Source organism: Mustela lutreola, chromosome 9, assembly GCF_030435805.1.
Source record: "Mustela lutreola isolate mMusLut2 chromosome 9, mMusLut2.pri, whole genome shotgun sequence".
NCBI classification, from domain to species: Eukaryota; Metazoa; Chordata; class Mammalia; order Carnivora; family Mustelidae; genus Mustela; species Mustela lutreola.
Genome location: NC_081298.1, coordinates 126,134,280 through 126,152,601, shown reverse-complemented (window position 1 = coordinate 126,152,601; position 18,322 = coordinate 126,134,280). Strand labels below are relative to the sequence as shown.

General features: G+C 43.9%; 1 protein-coding gene across 1 annotated transcript in view; it reads right to left on the bottom strand.

The window, feature by feature from the left end:
• Positions 1-18,322, bottom strand: part of HADHA (hydroxyacyl-CoA dehydrogenase trifunctional multienzyme complex subunit alpha) — a 47,440-nt gene that overhangs the window by 5,376 nt on the left and 23,742 nt on the right. The window contains exons 8-14 of the mRNA XM_059132443.1: positions 12,508-12,630; positions 11,952-12,070; positions 10,284-10,340; positions 8,999-9,108; positions 6,020-6,154; positions 3,659-3,830; positions 1,127-1,213 (exon numbers count right to left, since the gene is read on the bottom strand). Coding sequence (XP_058988426.1) covers positions 1,127-1,213; positions 3,659-3,830; positions 6,020-6,154; positions 8,999-9,108; positions 10,284-10,340; positions 11,952-12,070; positions 12,508-12,630 — 803 coding nt within the window. The remainder of the gene's footprint in view (positions 1-1,126; positions 1,214-3,658; positions 3,831-6,019; positions 6,155-8,998; positions 9,109-10,283; positions 10,341-11,951; positions 12,071-12,507; positions 12,631-18,322) is intronic.

Here is an 18,322-nt window from a genome sequence, read left to right as displayed (position 1 = left end):
ATCCTCGGTCTCTGGAGGCCAGGACTACAAAGCATGATGCTTTTCCCGCTCCACTGGGAAAACGGGAAGTTAGCATCAAAGATTCTCCGTCACGGACTTGAATGCTGCCGTGCTCTGACTGAGGTGACATGGCCAGACTGTCTGCCTTTATAGTGTTCTTGTGTCTTTCCTCGTCTTTCCTCAGCATCACTCTTCTCCCTGTGACCTTTTCCTGACATCCCTGAACTTGTCTGTCAGGCCCCGCATCGCTTCCAATCCGAGGTGTGCTTGGAAACAAGCTTACCCTGCATTCGTGAGCTATTAGAATAGGAACAAACAGACTTTTTTTGTTTTCAATACAAGCACCCGTCTGAACAATTTTGGCTGCTTATGAGTCTTCTATGTTTCCTTCCTACTTCTGGCTGGCTCTGCTTAGCTGAGGCTAATTGCTAACCTCCAGGGAGGTGAGGTGTTTGATTTCTCTCCGAGCGATTTCACTTTCCCTGGGTGACTGGTAGACAGCAGAAGCCCAAAGACACATTTCCAGTCATCATTCTAAACACTCACTGAAAGTGCTACCCTGGGTAGAAGTTCTAAGTGAACCTACAGGTGGACACACCTCGCCACCCCACCTGATCTATTCCTGGATGTGGAACTGGAACCAAGCCTGTCTTAGACCGTCACCAGTGTCTGCTCTGTAGCTGAAGTGATATTTTGGAGTACCCCTCTTATTTTAAGGGCCTATCTTTATTTTTTAAAATTTAAAAAGATTTTATTGTTTTTAAGTCATCTCTACACCCAACATGGGGTTCAATCACAACCCCGAGACCACGAGTCACATGCTCTACTGACTGGGCCAGCCAGGTGCCCCTTGGGCCTATCTTTAAATACCTAATTATAAAAACGGTCCATTTTATAGTCTGAACCTAAAAAATAAGAGCTGTTAAGGATGCAAATCACCTATTAAAGTATATTTTGGTTGTACTTCACCCCGTATCTCACAGCGGTCACGGTGTTAGCTGCTCTGTGCCCAGTTTTGGGGAAAACATCATCACCCCTCCATCCCACAGTCCACACCAGGCCCTGCTAATGCTCTAAGCCTTTCTCAGGGAAAGACTTCAGGGTCTTCCCTCTGCTCAGAATTTACCTTCTCAGGTCTTTTGCTGACAGCAGCTATTTCATTGATTGGGAGAGCGGATGTGTTACTGGCAAAGACACAGTGATCTGGAATCACCTGCAGGGGAAAAGCATTGAAGAATGTGTCCCGTAAGCCTGGGAGAAGACTGGAGCCCGGAGCAGAGCTAAAACGTGAAACCTGGGCCTGGCCCCACTCCCCCCACAACCACTCAGACAGGAGATACTATCTGGTGACATTTACAACCGCCCAGCCCTTCTGTGATGGGAAGGGTGTTGACCTGGTTCTCTTTCCCATTCTGCCACCTACTAGTTCTGGCTCAGTGTCCTAATCTGGCGACTGCATCTCAGCAGTTTGGTAAATGAGACCTCAGATAAATACTGAATAGATAACCTTGAGTCAATTCTTGTTCATTTCAAGATTCAGCATGCATATCAGTCCCTCTTGTTTGGATCTGCTCTCGAATCTGAAAACTGACAATCCCCTTACACTTTACCTTCCTAAGAACCAGCCACAGCACGCGTGCCCAGCTCATTTTATACAAGGTGCTGTTAGAAAACTGCACCACTGTAATTAATCTACCGCACACGAATCCTATTAACTGTTCTCTCTATCATCCTGGAGAACAATCTCTAATGTAGAACGTCTCAGCATTCTGTTCACGATCCCAAACTACTCATGTTTTTATTCAGCTGCGTGCACAAAGAACATGGGAAGGCACACCTGTCAGATCTGTGCATACCGGGACAGGCAAAATCCTAACACAGGAGATGGAGTCAAGGTTCAAGATACATGCAACACCCTGAAAAGCTGAGTGTAAAGTGACAGCAATTGTAATGGGGACAAAGGTAGAATACCGCATTAAGATTCTTTTAAAAAGAAAACAGGAAAAACCTAAAGAGGCTCCTGCTGGACAAAACCTGGCTCTGGAGGCGCCTGGGTGGCTCAGTGGGTTAAGCCTCTGCCTTCAGCTCAGGTCACGATCCCAGGGTCCAGGGATCGAGCCCCACATCAGGCTCTCTGCTCAGTGGGGAGCCTACTCTCCACCCCCACCTCTGTCTGCCTCTCTGCCTACTAGTGATCTCTGTCAAATAAATAAATAAAATCTTTAAAAACAAACAAAAAACCCCACAAAAATAACCTGGCTTGGCAGTCAGCTTGTGTAAAGGCTTTTAGGATTTTAGCTTGTCAGAAGTGTGAACTGAGAGCAGAGCATGACTGCAAGGAAGTCAGGAGCCTCAAGCGGCAGGTCTGCGCGGTGGGGTGTCTCACGCCAGTGAGGACATCATGAAGAGCAGGCCAATGTCTCCAAAGGCCGCTGGACAGCCGGCTCCAATTCCTCCCTTCCTGATTCACGTTGGGCTTTCCTGCAACCCAGATGCAGAGCCTAGTTCCGCCCTTCTGAATCTCGTGACTTGCCTTTACAGGAGCGACACTCTGAGCTCCAGACCTTAAGAAGCCCTGATTTTTTGTCCTTCTGGAAGCCAGAGGTCAACACCGTAGCGTCTGCTCAGAGTCTGCCCTTCTCTCGATCGGATCCCTCTCTGTCCCCTGATCACTAGTTTCCCTGCTGCTAGAACTGACACACCCTTCTCCATGCCCGGGGTCCCAAACCCAGATTTTCCAAATGCAAAGACCATCAGCTCGTCAGCTGGTCAATGGTCTTCTCACCATGCTGCCTGTGTCTGCTTTTACTTCTTGCCAGGATCTACCAGCCGCGGGCTCAGCAGCGCCCTCCAAGCCCCCCGGAACACCACCTACCTCTCTGCGCCTTAATGCCACTCGGCACAGATGGGATACGAATCCATGCGGCTCTTCTGAATGTTCCCCCCAGCTGAATCTACGTTACCCTCTGTCAAAAGATTTCCCAGGGCATGGATTCCGAAGCGGAAGCTGTCCCAAGCACAACTGCTTGTCGGTAGTGTCTCCACAGGCTGAGAGCGTGGCAGAGCAGGGCCCGCCCTCACACAGAGGCCTCTGTAAGAGTAGGGCACCGGGAGAGCTGCCGAGCCAGTGGCATTTCGTGTACCGTCAGGCCCCGGTTCTACCTCATACTCATTCCTATCTTTGTTCTCCTCTGGGCTCACTCTTTACACCATCCACAGGCACCTGTTTTGCACACAGCATGCAGAGCACTCGCGATCAAGACCAAGGCACCATTTCCACAAAGGAAGCATCTGAAACCTGCCTGGGGAGAGAATTTCTCCCCTGTGTCCTGTGCTGGCTAGACCTGCAGAAGTTTAGTTACGGCTTGTAGCTGACCCTGAATGTTAAGACAGCTGGCTACACTCCAAGAGGTCATCTCTATGTCCAGTGACCCAACTCCCACAGAACACTAACGAGCTTTGTGCTACTTGATTTTCTTACCTCAGGACTCAGATTTGACCTTTGTAACCTATGTACTGTGCATGGGTTCACAGAAAAACTGAAAGGTCTGGACATGAACAGCTCTATAAAAAGAACTATGAGTTTCCTTTTAAAAAACCTATCTCTGTGTCCTCCACTGCTAGGCTACGATTCAAGTACAACAGGCCTCCGACTTACCGCTTCCACTTCCTTTAGCACTCGGTGCTTAAGACTAAGGTCCTCAAAAACAGCTTCAATCACCATGTCAGCTTTTTCAAAACCCTGGTAATCGAGCTGCCCAGTCAAGTTGCTGAAAATGGAGTCCCTTTCAAACGATGTTAGAGCCTTCTTCTTCACTTTATCATTTAATCTAGAAAAAACACAGTCCGAGTCAGAAGGGAAGACGGGAAACTTAACATTTGTGGAGCATCCACGGGCCGGACAGACACTGTGCTGTGTTTTTCATCAGCTCTGTGAGGCAGTTCTGTTACTCTGCTCTGAGGGAGAAGAGTTGCTCAAATAGGCTCAGAGGGACATGTGGTCAAATGGCAGGGCACCAGGCCAAAGGCAGGTTGGCCCCAAGCCCACGTTCTTTCTCCAGTGAGAGACTTCTACGTGTGAAACTTACCTAAACTCTATCACTCATCAAGCATTTAAATTTGCCAAGAGGAGTACACAAATATTGGAATGGCAAAAGAGAGAAGCAGCTCTGGTAACTCTCTACCTGTAACAGAGGAAACACCCAACACGTGTCCTAGACCACAGGGACATGCACCTCATTACACACCATCCTGTTACTCTGTAACTGTAATCTTCTGGAGAAGAGAGAGTGAGCACTGTTTCTTATATTCTTAATTTACTTTCCAGTTGGCACATATTAAGTGGCATATTATATTGATTACATAAAATATTGACTCAAGGTTTCTTCCTGCCCATAGGGAGATAATAAAAAGGATTCCTACTATTCAGACGTTTAACGGATTACTTTTCAGTGCCAAGAAAAACAGGCTCTCTTGGGTTATAATCTGACCACACTTTCAGAACGACTGACCTAGAATTTTCCTCTGAATGAAGAATGAAGCTAAATCCCATTCACTAATAAAAGAAAAATTAAAGCCACAAGGTAAGTTCAAAGTATTCAAAGTCTTAAAAGTCCAATCTCTTGGTTTTTGACAACGATGTCAGGAGTTAGCAAACCCGATGCTTATCGGAGTTCAGAACATTATTAGTCGCTCTAAGGCCTAATGAAACTGTTATCAAGAGAGGATAGGAAACGTGTCACAAGTCAGCAGTGTGGTGAGGGGCAGTCGCCCGAGCCCCAGGCTTCTGAGACACAAAGGGAAAGCGGGAGCACTGAAATCCAAAAGAGACAGGGGGTGGAACCCATTCTAGAGCAGCAATTTCCCATTTCGGTGACCGTATGAGATGATGTTTGGGGGTGCGTACAGGCTAGTCTCAGGGCAATGCTGTTAGTGAGCACAGGCCCATTTTTTTTTTTTTTCTTTTGGTCACAAATCTTTTACTCAACTCCTTGCTATCTTACGATAATCTGCCAAAATGATTAAACCTGCCACATCTTGTATAGCGTTACAGTAGCAACATTCAGAGCCTCCCTGCAGAAAAGAGGTCAAAATGGGCTGAAGCTACATAACCCATTTGAGAAACAACAAAAAAGCTGACTGAAGGTGCCTCAAAAAGCCTCTGCCTTCGGCTTGTGTCCTGGTCCCAGCTACTGGGATGGAGCCCTGCACTGGGCTCTCTGCTCAGTGGGCGGTCTGTTTCTCCCTCTGCCCCACCCCACCCCCGCTTGTGTTCTCTCTCTCTCTCTCTCTCAAATAAGTAAATAAATCTAAAACGAACAAAAAAACAAAACAAAAAAACCTCATTCAACTGGAAGTCACACGTAGCCAGCTTGTCCACTACACTGAAGCACAGACCTGAGCTGGAACCGGTTTCTAGTCTGGCTAAGCGGCTGCTCAGTTTCTCCCCCTCTGTAAAACAGGCAGCGTGTGGGAGGAGGGAAGGGGAAGGTGGGGAGGAGGGAGAGTAATAGTCAGTTTTTATTAATTCAGAGGTAAGATGGAGACACAGTCTCAGACATGGTGGAACCAAATCTGTTTCCTCCTTCTCTACAGTATCGCCAGCCAAGAAACAGAAGGTTCAAGAGTTTTGACCCCAGCCCCACCTTCAACGTGCAGTTACGGCACATTTCCTTCCCCAAGGTCGTGCTGTTTCAGTGTTCCATAACAGTATGACAGTGAGATGGAAACCATCAAAACTCACAAACACGAGAATTTCTAGTCCTGATATCAAAGCATAAAATAAATGGCATTTAAAAATATCTGATGGTTTTCTCTTCCACAGACATTACAGATTCCAATGATGTTAATGGTTTCTAATATGCGCAATAAAGTAAAGGTGAAGGAACTAGTGTCTCTAAAAATCAAAGGCAAGAGCTTAACTACGGAGCATCCAGTACTCACCATGTTCAGGAAAAAGGAATATGTAATGGCAAAAAACAAACAGCATTCTGCTGACAGAGGCAGACAGTGGGCTTACCCTTTGAACACCTGTTGTTGTCCTCGGCCCAGCCCGGCTAGTGTAGCATCTTTAAGTATGGTCCTCAGGCCCTTATCCACAGAGACCTGGGCAATGCCGGCTCCCATCAGCCCTGCACCAAGAATGGCTAGGTGCCTGGAAGGAAAGCATGAGTGACTTTTGGTAAACTAATCATTTCAGTAAAAGTGGGAGATCGTCCAAGTTATTCAATAAACCAATGAAAGTGGGCATAATAATAAGGTATTTTAAATAATTATTATCTGTAAAAATCTATACCTACCTATAGATTTTATCTATTAAAGAATTCTAAAGATTTTAATCTATAAATAAGGTTTTAAAATCATTTCTAATCTGTAAAAAATTTAAATAATTTTTATTTTTAAAAATTGACTTTCAGGGGTGCCTGGGTGGCTCAGTGGGTTGAGCCTCTGCCTCTGGCTTGGGTCATGATCCCAGGGTCCTGGGATCGAGCCCCACAACAGGCGCTCTGCTCGGTGGGGAGCCTGCTTCCCCCTCTTTCTCAGCCTGCCTCTTTGCCTACTTGTGATCTCTGTCAAATAAACAAATAAAATCTTAAAAGAAAAATTGACCTTCAGATTTATTTATTTATTTATTTATTTTTAAGAGAGGGAAAGCAAGAGAGAGCATGCAAGCACTTGAACAGTGTGGGGGTGGGGGAATCTCAGCCAGGCTCCACGTCTAGTGCAGAGTCCAACACCCGGATGAATAAAATCTTCAAAAAAAAAAAAGAGCAAACAGATAAGGAATTTAAATTATCGAAGGTGAGGGGAAGAGCCTAGAGACAGAAGTGGAGGAAGCAGAGGCATTACTGGCAGTAGGGAAAACAAGAGGATACCTTTTCTTCATTTCGTTAAGGTGTTTTTTGTTGTTTTTTTGTTTTTAAGTAATCTTTCACCTAACATGGAGCTCAAGCTCGACCCTGAGATCAAGAGTCACGCGTTCTTCCTAAGGCAGCCAGGCCCCAGTTCTTCAAGTTCCCTTAGTCAATCTTCCGTTCAACCTATCCTGCCTTGGGTACCCTAGAGTTAATTCATAGCCTTTTTCCTCAACTTATTCCCCAAGTGAGGTCAACTCTTAGATCACCCTTATCTGTAAATGCTTACTTAAGGATATCTCATTCAAGCTTGGAAGTGTTCTGTTACAGTATTCTTCCGTATTCTGGCTGTTTTTGGGGGCGGGGAGGAGAATTTTCACAAGCTTAAATACTTTGTCCTCATTTTCTTATTTCTTATGTGAGACTCATGTGGATGTTGCCTGTCTTTTTTATGTATTTGGTATAATAACACCCTACCCAAATGGCATTATATGCGAGCTGCCTATGATAGGAAGAGGTATATGTGGACAGGAGTAGGAGTCTGGAGTGGCTGACATTATAGATTCTGTAATTTAAGAGGCCTCTCCTCAGCTGCAAGGTAGTTTCTTTAATGCCATTTTTTCATAGATGGAGGGACGGGGGTAAAGGGGTAGGATGGCGGAGAGGTAGAAGTTGGTGTGTGTTTTACAGTTTTGTAATTTTGCAGGATCCAGTATCCTTCTCTTCTTCTCTCTTCCTGCTTCCTTTTTTTAAAAAAAGATTTTATTTATTTAACAGAGATCACAAGTAGGTAGAGAGGCCGGCAGAGAGAGAGAGAAAGAGGAGGAAGCAGGCTCCCCGCCGAGTAGACAGCCCGATGTGGAGCTCAATCCCAAGATCCTGGGATCGTGACTTGAGCCGAGGGCAGAGGCTTTAACCCACTGAGCCACCCAGGCGCCCCCTCTTGCTTCCTTTTCCTTCCTGTTGTAATAAAGTTTCCCTCTTACATAATTAGAAGTTGGCAGCATATTTGTCTTCTATTTGTGCCGCGCATGGGGAAAGGGTGGCTGTGCTGTCCTTGCTTCTGTCTGATTATTGTAGAATGTATGCAGAGATGGCGACTTAGGGGGCCATCTTATTCTACCGCAGCATGAAGCGATTAACCTTACCCATTGAATGCGAGATACTGCCACGTTGGTGGAACAAACTCCACAGACAGGTACTGACTGCCCTGATCAACATGCGTCCTGGAGAAGCAGTTACGGTCACAGTTCATATTCTATTTGGAAATTAGCCCTCTGGCCTTGCATCGTATTTGCCTCACCCAAATTTCTTACCGGTTTTACTTCTATTTTGGATTGTAGTTTCATTAAAGATGAAGGGTGGAGAAGGCAGTAATATAGCTGCTCTGAAAGCCCTCACAGTAATTCATATAGAGCAGTGAGACTCAACCTTGGCATTACCAACATTCTGGATTAGATTACTGTAATTCACAGGCCTGTCCCATGTACTGTAGGATGTTTAGCAGCACCCCTGATCTGCTCACTAAATGCCAGAGGCACCTGTGGGAACCAAAAATGCTTCTAGACATCATCAAATGATCCTTCGGGGGCAACATGGCCCAGACTGAGAACCACTGAGCTAGAAGGTGAAGTCAGGGGCATTATGAAATTAAAATGCTGAAGAGCTTTTGGGCAGCACAGCACCGAAAGGCTTGCTGCAAAGAATGACATGAAACAGGCAAGTAGAACCTTAAGTGTTTAGGTTGTAAGCTAGAAGGACAAGCTTTAACAGTCAGAATGAGACTTTTTTTTTTTTTTTTTTTTAGGGAGAAGAAGTGTGAGTCCCCAGAGATGGTATCTCAAGTCACAGGGAGACACAAGATCATTAAACAGTGCATAGTGTGTGTGTTTGGTGTGGGAACATGGGCTATAAGCCAGATTTCTAGGGGACATCAATAGCAGACAAGAAAGCCTCTATAGGAGCCATTAGATAGGCCTGGAGAAAACTCAGCACAGGCGGAACTTTGAAAGCCAGTAAGTTCTTAGTAAGAAAAGGGATCTAAGGTGCTCAGGAGAGAAGAGGTACATGGAGGCAAGACAGAAGGTATGAATTTAGCTCTGTAGTGAAACCTACAAGAGCTCCCTAGGTGGAGTTTAACTTACTTTGCTTCCTTCTGTGGTGTTCCAAATTTATTCTTCTTACACAGGACCTGACCATGATAAAGTCCCATCAAGGCCTTTGATTCTCTGGTCATTGCAAGCTCTCCAAATTTCTGAGAAGTAGAGGAGAACAAGAAAAGGTAGAACTTCAGAGTCTCAGTGATGGGGGTTCCTTTGGTCGGGTGTCCCTACAGAGCAGAGGTAACACATGCGGAGCCCTGGTGCTCTGGGGGCCTGGGGTGTCTTCTCACCAGCAGTACGTTCACACTACTGCTTTGGAAAGGGTCAGGACACATCTGAGCTCTCGCATACTCTGCACCAGAGGTGGCGGTAACCAACCTTCTTCGTGGAACTAGAGTGTCAGGGCCAAAATGGACCCTTCACAGTCCTCTGAACCAACTCTCATTTTGAAGACTGGGAAGAGGAAGCCCAGAGAAATTAAGTCACCATGCCACCTCAAGTGGCAGAAACGGAACTCACACCGGGGGGTAGGGCTCCCAACTCTGGATCTCTTTCGCTAAAGCAGGCTGCCTGCAGGACACCTGCCACTTTGAAAACTACCCTTATGCTTACAGAGGGCATTGCTCAAGAATCCGAGATTTAGAGTCTGGGTTTGACAGACCGGATTTGAATCCTGGCTCTGCCATTTCCCAGTTGTGAAGCGTAAGCAACCCAGTACAAGAAAGGTTTTCTCTTGAACTTGTCCCTGAGCTCTTGAGACACCTGTCTTATTATCAACGAACAGTCATTCTTCAATGATTGCTTAAAACTTAAAAACAATCCAAACCTCTTAAATCCACAATACCACCAACTCGTTGGAAAAGTGGGAAGAGGTGAGGCTGGTTCATAGGCCCCTCCGTGTCCTTAAAGTGGCTACACAACATTTCCTTCCATTCTCTGATTCAGCAAAGAGAGGCTGGCCTTCAATGTCTTAAAGCTAGGCCCTAACAAGTAAGAAACCCATTTTTCTATCAATATATTGATTTTATTACAACAAAATCAGCCCAACCCAACTCCGGAACATAAACATCCCAGTGATTCATTTTGAAAGGATTAGAACTCTTCTCTTCCTAGTTAAGCTCTCGTTACTGAGGGCAAGTTCAAACAGCTGAGACCACAAAGGTGTTCTTAACAACCACTCACTGAGATTAACCCTAAGAAATGATAATCACTGAAGAAAAACATTTCAGGTAGGCTTTGGGTACTTTTTCTTTTTTTAGCTTTACACAGGGTTTTAGATCTTGAGTTTCTTGAATCTATAGTAACAAATGGGAAGGAAGAACTTTACCTGAGATTCAGAGAGATAGCCAGCTTCGTTCCCTTGCTCAATTCCAGTCTTTACTGCCTGTAAAACACATAAATCACTTGTTCATTATTGCAAGGGACTGGCCAGACAGATGTGGACTAACACTTAGTAAAACTGCTAGTTTGTGAATCTTTTTTTTTTTAAAGACTATTTGACAGAGAGAGAGAGAGAGACATCGAGAGAAGGAATACAAGCAGAAGGAGAGGGAGAAGCCGGCTTCCCACCGAGCAGGGAGCCGGATGTGGGGCTCAATCGCAGCATGAGCTGAGTGAAAGGCAGACGTTTGACAACTGAGGCACCCAGGTGCCCCTAGTTCATCAGTCTTCAAAGATTAAGTCAAAAGTCTGGAATCGAAATAACAAAGGTGACAGGACTGAGTGGCTGCTTCCTTGAAGAGGCTCCTGCTTTCCGGCTTCTGGAACTGTGCTCAAAATGCCTGCCCTACCTGGTACTACTTTTTTTTTTTTTTTTTTTTAAATTTATTTTTTATTTTCAGCATAACAGTATTCATTATTTTAGCACCACACCCAGTGCTCCATGCAATCTGTGCCCTCTATAATACCCACCACCTGGTACCCCGACCTCCCACCCCCCGCACCTGGTACTACTTTGTCTTCATCTGTTCTCTACCACTTTCCAGGGCTCAGGTCAAATTCTATGAGGCTCTTCCTCATTTCTCTGCCTTACAGTGACTGTTGCCTCCTCTTGTACATTTAGCAATCTTCCTCTGACCCAATTACCTGGCAGTCTCATGCCGGCGTCTTGCAGCCCGTACACTGCGCTCACCTGGCTCACCGCGGATACACCGCGGATACACGGCGGATCTCCCCGGCCCACACTGGGAGATGGGTGAGGGAAGGGACGCATGCGTCCTATTTTATGCATTTTGCTGTCTTTTCCTCAAAATACATTTGCTGGCTGATTTATTCTCCATATTCGAAGTCTTAGATTATAAGCTCTCTTGATCTTAGACTTTCCAGACTGAAGACTTTCTAAGTTTTAAAGTCTACCTTTAGACGGAAGTTCTTAACCCTGTATACTTGCCCTCCCTGACCTTTTTCAGAACTTCACTACACCTTTTTTTAGAATTCTGACAATGCGGAAGTCAAGGAGACATTTTCGGTACTGGCAATGGTTTCAAACTAATTCGTTTCAACTACCTCTTAACTAATGCCCAATATTTTACTGGTTTTGTTATACTGATGTAACTTTTTTCCTGGCTTGTAACTGGTACTTTTAAACTCATTATGCCCGGCACTCATTATTCCTAAAATATAATTTTATAAGCCATCATAGCTTGCTTTATTTTTAGTGAGTACTGTAACAGAATTAAAAACTTTAGTATAGGGGTGCCTGGGTGGCTCAAGGGGTTAAGCCTCTGCCTTCAGCTCAGGTCATGATCTCAGGGTCCTGGAATCAAGCCCCGCATCGGGCTCTCTGCTCAGCAGGGAGCCTGCTTCCCCCGATCTCTGCCTACCTCTCTGCCTACCTGTGATCTCTGTCTTTCAAATAAATAAATAACATCTTAAAAAAAAAAAAAACACCCCAAAAACTTCAGTACCGGCAGATCCAGTTCAGAACGGCAATAAAGAATACTGCTCTACACAAAGGGAGGAAACATGAGAAATGGAATATGGGGTGAAGACTCACATCGATTATTTTCAGAGGTGCAGGATAGAGGCCTTTAGTCTGTTTTCGTACTTTTTCTTCCACCTTTTTGTAAATCTGTTGCCTGACAAATGGAATACTCATGGCATATGACATCAATTCTGTAAAAGAAAACGCTTTTATGTACTTACTGGAAAAAGACTAGCTTCTCTTATTAGTTTGTTCTATAAACTCCATAAAAAGGCAGTAATTGTAGCTATCTGAAAGAACTTTACTTTGATATACGAAATCCAAATTGCAACCCAAGGCACTTCTATACACGTGGTTTAATTAGCTGATAAGTGCTAAGCATTATGCTATTCCACTTTCATATTAATGGTTCAAATTTTCCAAGATAAAATTAAAAATAAATGGCTGTAACCAACCAGTGTAAGGTTTAGGACTTGATCACCGAGCAGAGTTGTTGTACTCCTTCAGAATGACTCTATGCTTGGTGTAAATAATGCATTTACCTCTTCCCCAATTCTTATTTCACAGCAAATAAAATAAAACTCTCTGGAGAGAACCTCTGCCTTTGTTCTTTAATAATGACACTCACTGTCTATTAATCCCTTGTCTCTCTTTATAGAGATTTTCTTATCAGACAGTCCTTTGGCAAAAGTAACTGCAACTTCTTCTAAGTATTCAATTGTCCGCTCCTCTGCAGGTTTTAATCCTGGTCCTGTAAAAATGAACAGAAAAGATTGGAGTGTAAATCACTTTCAGCACAGCTTTCCATGTTGGACTAGAAACTGGTTAGTGGCAAGTCATCAACTACGGACTCAAAGAAGGGAAGTAACACTGAGCAAAGGTGCAACAATGTGCTCTAGATAGAAAACAAGGTCTTAGGTCCTAGCAGTCTGGCTTCTATTTCTGAGTAGGATGAAGAATATCTCATGAGGCCCGTATTCTTACTGCAAAACTGTGGACAAAAATGAACAACTTGTAAAATTACACATTTGTAGAGCTATGAGAGAGTGGTGGAAGCACCGAGGACCCTACGAACTAAAATTCCAGAGCCGGAAGAGCCTGTCTCAGGTGAGCTGACAATTGCTGGGTATTTTCTCTCCTGAGGATATGTGTTGCTTCTGGGCATGGGCTAAAGATTAGACTACTTGGCTTAAACAGAAGGATGCTCCTCGGGGCAAATGAAATGATCAGTTTTGGGAGGTCAAAGACAATAGATCAGAAGCTAGAAGAAACCAAATGCAAAGCTAGTCTTCCTCATGGAATAGTCATGAAATTCTATGGTGGTGTAGGGGGTTAGAAGGGCTGGGTCAAAAAGCTAGAGGGCAATCCCTCACACTGTCAGGACAATTAGCACATAAAGTACTTCTACAGAGAAAGGAGCATGCCAAGAACATGCAACTCACCTTCTACTCTAATGAAAGCATCTGCTCTTATCTAACTTGCTTGAGGCAAGAAACTAAAGAGCTAGGCTCCAAAAGTCCAAAAGCTATTTTTACAGGGTCATGAAAACAGGCATCTAGGTGGCTCTCAATCAAAAGCCTGTAAGGAAGTGGTGGCTGGGGGTTGAAAAGGCAATTTTGTACAGTCTTGTGGTATGTAGGAAACAAAATAGTGGGAAGAGGCTGAAGCAAACAGGTAAACACTTTCTCCCTTAAGACATGTGCTCTCTTGTGAAAGTATGTGAAAGAGGATGAGAAAGAACTGAGCCCCAAACTGCCAAGTGGTGAGAGTGCACAGGGCCCACAGAAGTCACAATGAGCCTGTAGGGAGGCCAATGCCACTGGAATTTGTGAAGCAGAATCCTGGAGGGTACTTGCTCCGCGAAAGGAGAGCTCCAGAGATCTACAGAGGGCCCCTTGAAATTCTGGCTGAGTACTGTTCTGCACACGCACAAAATGAAACTACCTGAGGCTTCTTTTCATAAAAGCATGCTTCATAAAAGAAGCAAGGAAAATATGGCCTAAAGACAAGAGGCAAACTGACTGATAGAAACAGATGCAGAAATGAAGACAGAATTAGCAGATACAATGTTGGAAAGGCTATTATAAATTCATGTCATATGTTCAAGAAGGTAGAGGGAAACAAACATAATGAAGAGGAACTGAATACATAAAAGAGAATCAAATGTTACTTCTAGATATGAAAAAAAAATTGACACCTGAAATGAAAAATACACAGGACAGGACTAATAGTAGATTATAGAGCAAAGAAGAAAAGATCAGGAAACTTATATTCGTGGCAATAGAAAATACAGACTGAAAAACTGCTTCACTGCTTCATTTTGGGACAATATCAAGTAATCTAACATATGTGAAGTTAGAGCCCCAGAAAAAGGGGTGGGGGAGATGGGAAAATATTGGAAGAAATGGCCAGAAAGTTTCTAATTTTTATAAAAACTGTCAGTCCACTGTCCAAGAAGCTCAATGAATCCCATGCCCAGTGAACATAAGAAAAAACAAGAGTAACCACACAAACCAAGGCATGTCATAAACAAAGAGCAGCTGGGAAGGTAGGGGGTAAGGGGGAAGACACATTACATACAGAAGAACTAAAATAAAAATGAGAACAGACTATCTATCAGACATTATGTAAGCCACAACATGATGCAGACATCTATAAAGTACCAAAAGAAAATACGAGAAACCTGGAATTTGATAGCCATCAAGAGTATCTCTGGGGGTGCCTGGGTGGCTCAGTGGGTTAAAGTCTCTGCCTTTGGCTCAGGTCATGATCTCCGGGTCCTGGGATCCAGCCCCTCGTTGGGCTCTCTGCTCAGCAGGGAGCCTGTTTCCCTTCCTCTCTTTGCCTGCCTCTCTCCCTACTTGTGATCTCTGTCAAATAAATAAATAAAATCTTAAAAAAAAAAAAAAAAAAAGAGTATCTCTGAAAAATAAAATGGAAATGAAGACTTTGTCAAACAAATCAAAAGGTCAGAGATTTAACTGCCAGCAGACCTATGCTACAGAATATGTCAGTGAAATTATTCAGGTTAGAGGAACATCAAACCAGATGGGAACTTGCAGCTATACAAAGAGAGAGTACCCTAAATGGCAAATACATGGGTACATTTAAAAGGCACCTTTTTCATTTTAATCTCTTTGAAAGATAACTGTTTAAAACAAAAATAGCAATATGCTGAGGAATGTTGAATATATTTAGAAATAAAATGTTGGGGCGCCTGGGTGGCTCAGTGGGTTAAAACCTCTGCCTTCGGCTCGGGTCATGATCCCAGGGTCCTGGGATTGAGCCCCGCATCAGGCTCTCTGCTCAGCAGGGAGCCTGCTTTCTCCTCTCTCTCTCTGCCTGTCTCTCCGCCTACTTGTGATCTCTGTCTGTCAAATAAATAAATAAAATCTTAAAAAAAAATGTTTAACAATAGCACAAAAAATGGGAAAAATGAAACTGATTCTTGAACAATGCAGGGGTTAGAGACATTGATTCCATTTGCAGCAGAAAATCTATGCGTAACTTTTGACTCCCCCAAAACTTAACTATTAATAGCATACTATTGCCCAGAAGCCTTACCAATAACACAGCTGATTAGCACATATTTTGTATATGTATTATGTACTGTATCCTTACAATAAAGTAAGCTAGGGGAAAAAATGTTATTAAGCAAATAAGGAGCAGCACCTGGGTGGCTCAGTAAGTTAAGCTTCGGTGTCTGGCTCAGGTCATGAGCCCAGAGTCCTGGGATCAAGCCCCAAGTTGGGCTCCTGCTTGGCCTGCCCTCTCCCTTTGCCTCTTCCCCTGCTTGTGCGCATTCTCTCTGTCTCTCTCAAATAAATTTAAAAAATTTTTATTTTTTAATTTTTTTTTTTAAAGATTTTATTTATTTGAGAGAGAGAGAGTGTGTGAAAGAGGGAATGCAAGCAAGGGGAGTGTGAGAGGGAGAAGCAGGCTTCCTGCTGAGTAAGGAGCCTGATGTGGGGCTCAATCCCAAGACCCTAGGATCATGCCCTGAGCCGAAGACAGACGCTTAACTGATTGAGACACCCAGGCACCCCAAATAAAATCTTAAGAAAAATACATTTCCATTTACAGTACTGTATAAAAATATGTGTATAAGTGGACCTGCACAGTTTAAACCTATGTTGTGCAAAGGTCAACTGTATACTCTTTTAAGGTTCTTACCCTATATGTAAAATGATACATCATTTCCAGATAGATCATATATTAAAGATGTACAATTTAAACCTCAGAGCAACCATTAAAAGGGTAAAGCAAAGTAAAAGCCCAATAATGAGGGTAAGAAATGACTAATCCAAAGGCAAGGAAAAAGAAAAAAGGAACAAAGAACAGGGAGGACAAACAGAAAATAAGCAGCATTAAATGATGCTGAAATGCTAGAACTGTGCTGGTAGAGGAAGTTAATGAGAGGTTTAAGGAAATTTCAAAGTTAACATGGATTTATCATGTTGGACCTGCTCAGCCAATTTGGAAGGGCTTGAGGACATATCTTTCACCATGACTCTAAGCAATCAGTTTGGGAGAAGAGGCCTGGGACCCTTGAAGGGCTCTGTCATTGCTCTTCTCTATAGGTCAGAAACTACAGTGGGAACCACTACCATCAACTGGGATCCCTAAATACGATGGAGATAATGGGATCCTACGATGGCCAAGGTCAAAGAGCAACACTTCACCACCAAAGGCAAACTGAGTATGGTTATCATAATGGACAGTGGAACCAAAGAAGTAATCAGAATAGTCTGACTTACAGAGGCCTATAGCACTGGCTAGTTGACCAAAGTGTCACTAGAAAAGAAACAGATCGATAAGTCTACTATATTTTTACTTGACCTGTGTAAGTGAAAGAATTCTAGTTCTAGCAAATAGAATAATCTAAATCACCAGAGACAGTCACGGCACCTCAATCAATTCCTTGAAATGAGCCAGTTTACAGATTCAGAACCTCCTGCAATCAGGGGAGGCTGCATCTCCATAAGATTACACTGTTAATCTTTCTCCCCCTCCCCCAAAGGGATGCTATAAGGTCATTAACCTTGGGGAAAGGGAAATATAATAATCAGACTTTTGGGGGGATTACTGGACACTGGCTCTGAACTGACACTAATTTCAGGAGACCCAAAATATCTCTGTGGTCCACCAGAGTTGGGGGGCTTATGTGGTCAAGTAATTCATGGAGTTATAGTTCAGTACTATCTCAGAAAGGGCCTACTGGGTCCCTGAACCCACCCTGTGGTTATTTCTGGAATGTGTAATTGGAATACTCATACTCAGCAGCTAGCGATCTCCCTTTAGTAGCTCCCTGACCTGTGGAGTTAGAGCTATTAAAATGGGAAGGGCCAAATGTAAGCCATTAGAATGGCCTCTACTCAGAAGAACAGTGAACCAAGTAATACTGCATTCCTGGATGGACTGCAGAGATTAGTGCCACCAGCAAGGATCTGAAAGACGGTGATTTCTACTCATTCAACTTGCCTGCTGTGGCTTGTGCATAAAAGAGATGGACCTTTGTAGAACAACAGTGGATTTAAACTTTTAAACTTAATCAGGTAGTAAGTGCAATTGCTGCTGGTGTTCCAGATGTGGTTTCCTTGCTTGAACAAATTAACACATCTTTTTCCTGCTATGCATATTCTGATCTAGAAAATGCTTTTTTCCTCGATATCTCTTGGTAAGGACTACCTGAAGCAGTTTGCTTTTACCTGGCAATGTCTGCAATATACCATTACTGTCTTAACCCTAGAGGTATACCAACTCTCCAGCCAAATGTCATAATTTAGTCCACAGGGACCTTGATTGTCTTTCCCTTCTACAAGATACCATGCTGGTTCATTACATTGATGATATTATGATGAAGTTGTTGCATCTGACCCCTCCTGCCAAAGAAAAACAGGCACAAGCTTATTGGGCCTCTCTGGATGTTAGAACCAACATTTCTTTCTTTCTTTTTTTTTTTTTTTTTAAGATTTTATTTATGTATTTGACAGAGAGAGATCACAAGTAGGCAGCAAGGCAGGCAGAGAGAGAGGGGGAAGCAGGCTCCCCGCTGAGCAGAGAGCCCGATGTGGGGCTCGATCCCAGGACCCTGGGATCATGACCTGAGCTGAAGGCAGAGGCTTTAACCTACTGAGCCACCCAGGCACCCCGTAGAACCAACATTTCATTTGGGTGTGCTACTCTAGCCCCTTTACTAAGTTGAAGGCTGCTAGTTTTAAGTGGGGCCCAGGAAGAAAAGCTACTTGGACCATATGATTCAGACCTGATGGTGCATGAAGTGTTAGTGGTAGACAGGGAGGCTACAGGCAAATCATAGTGTAGACACTGAGGAATTTGGAGCAAAGCCCATGTAACTACTCTCCTACTGAGAAACAGCTTTTGGCCTGCTAGTGGGCCTCGGCAGGAACTCAAAATTTACCATAGGCTATCAGATTACCATG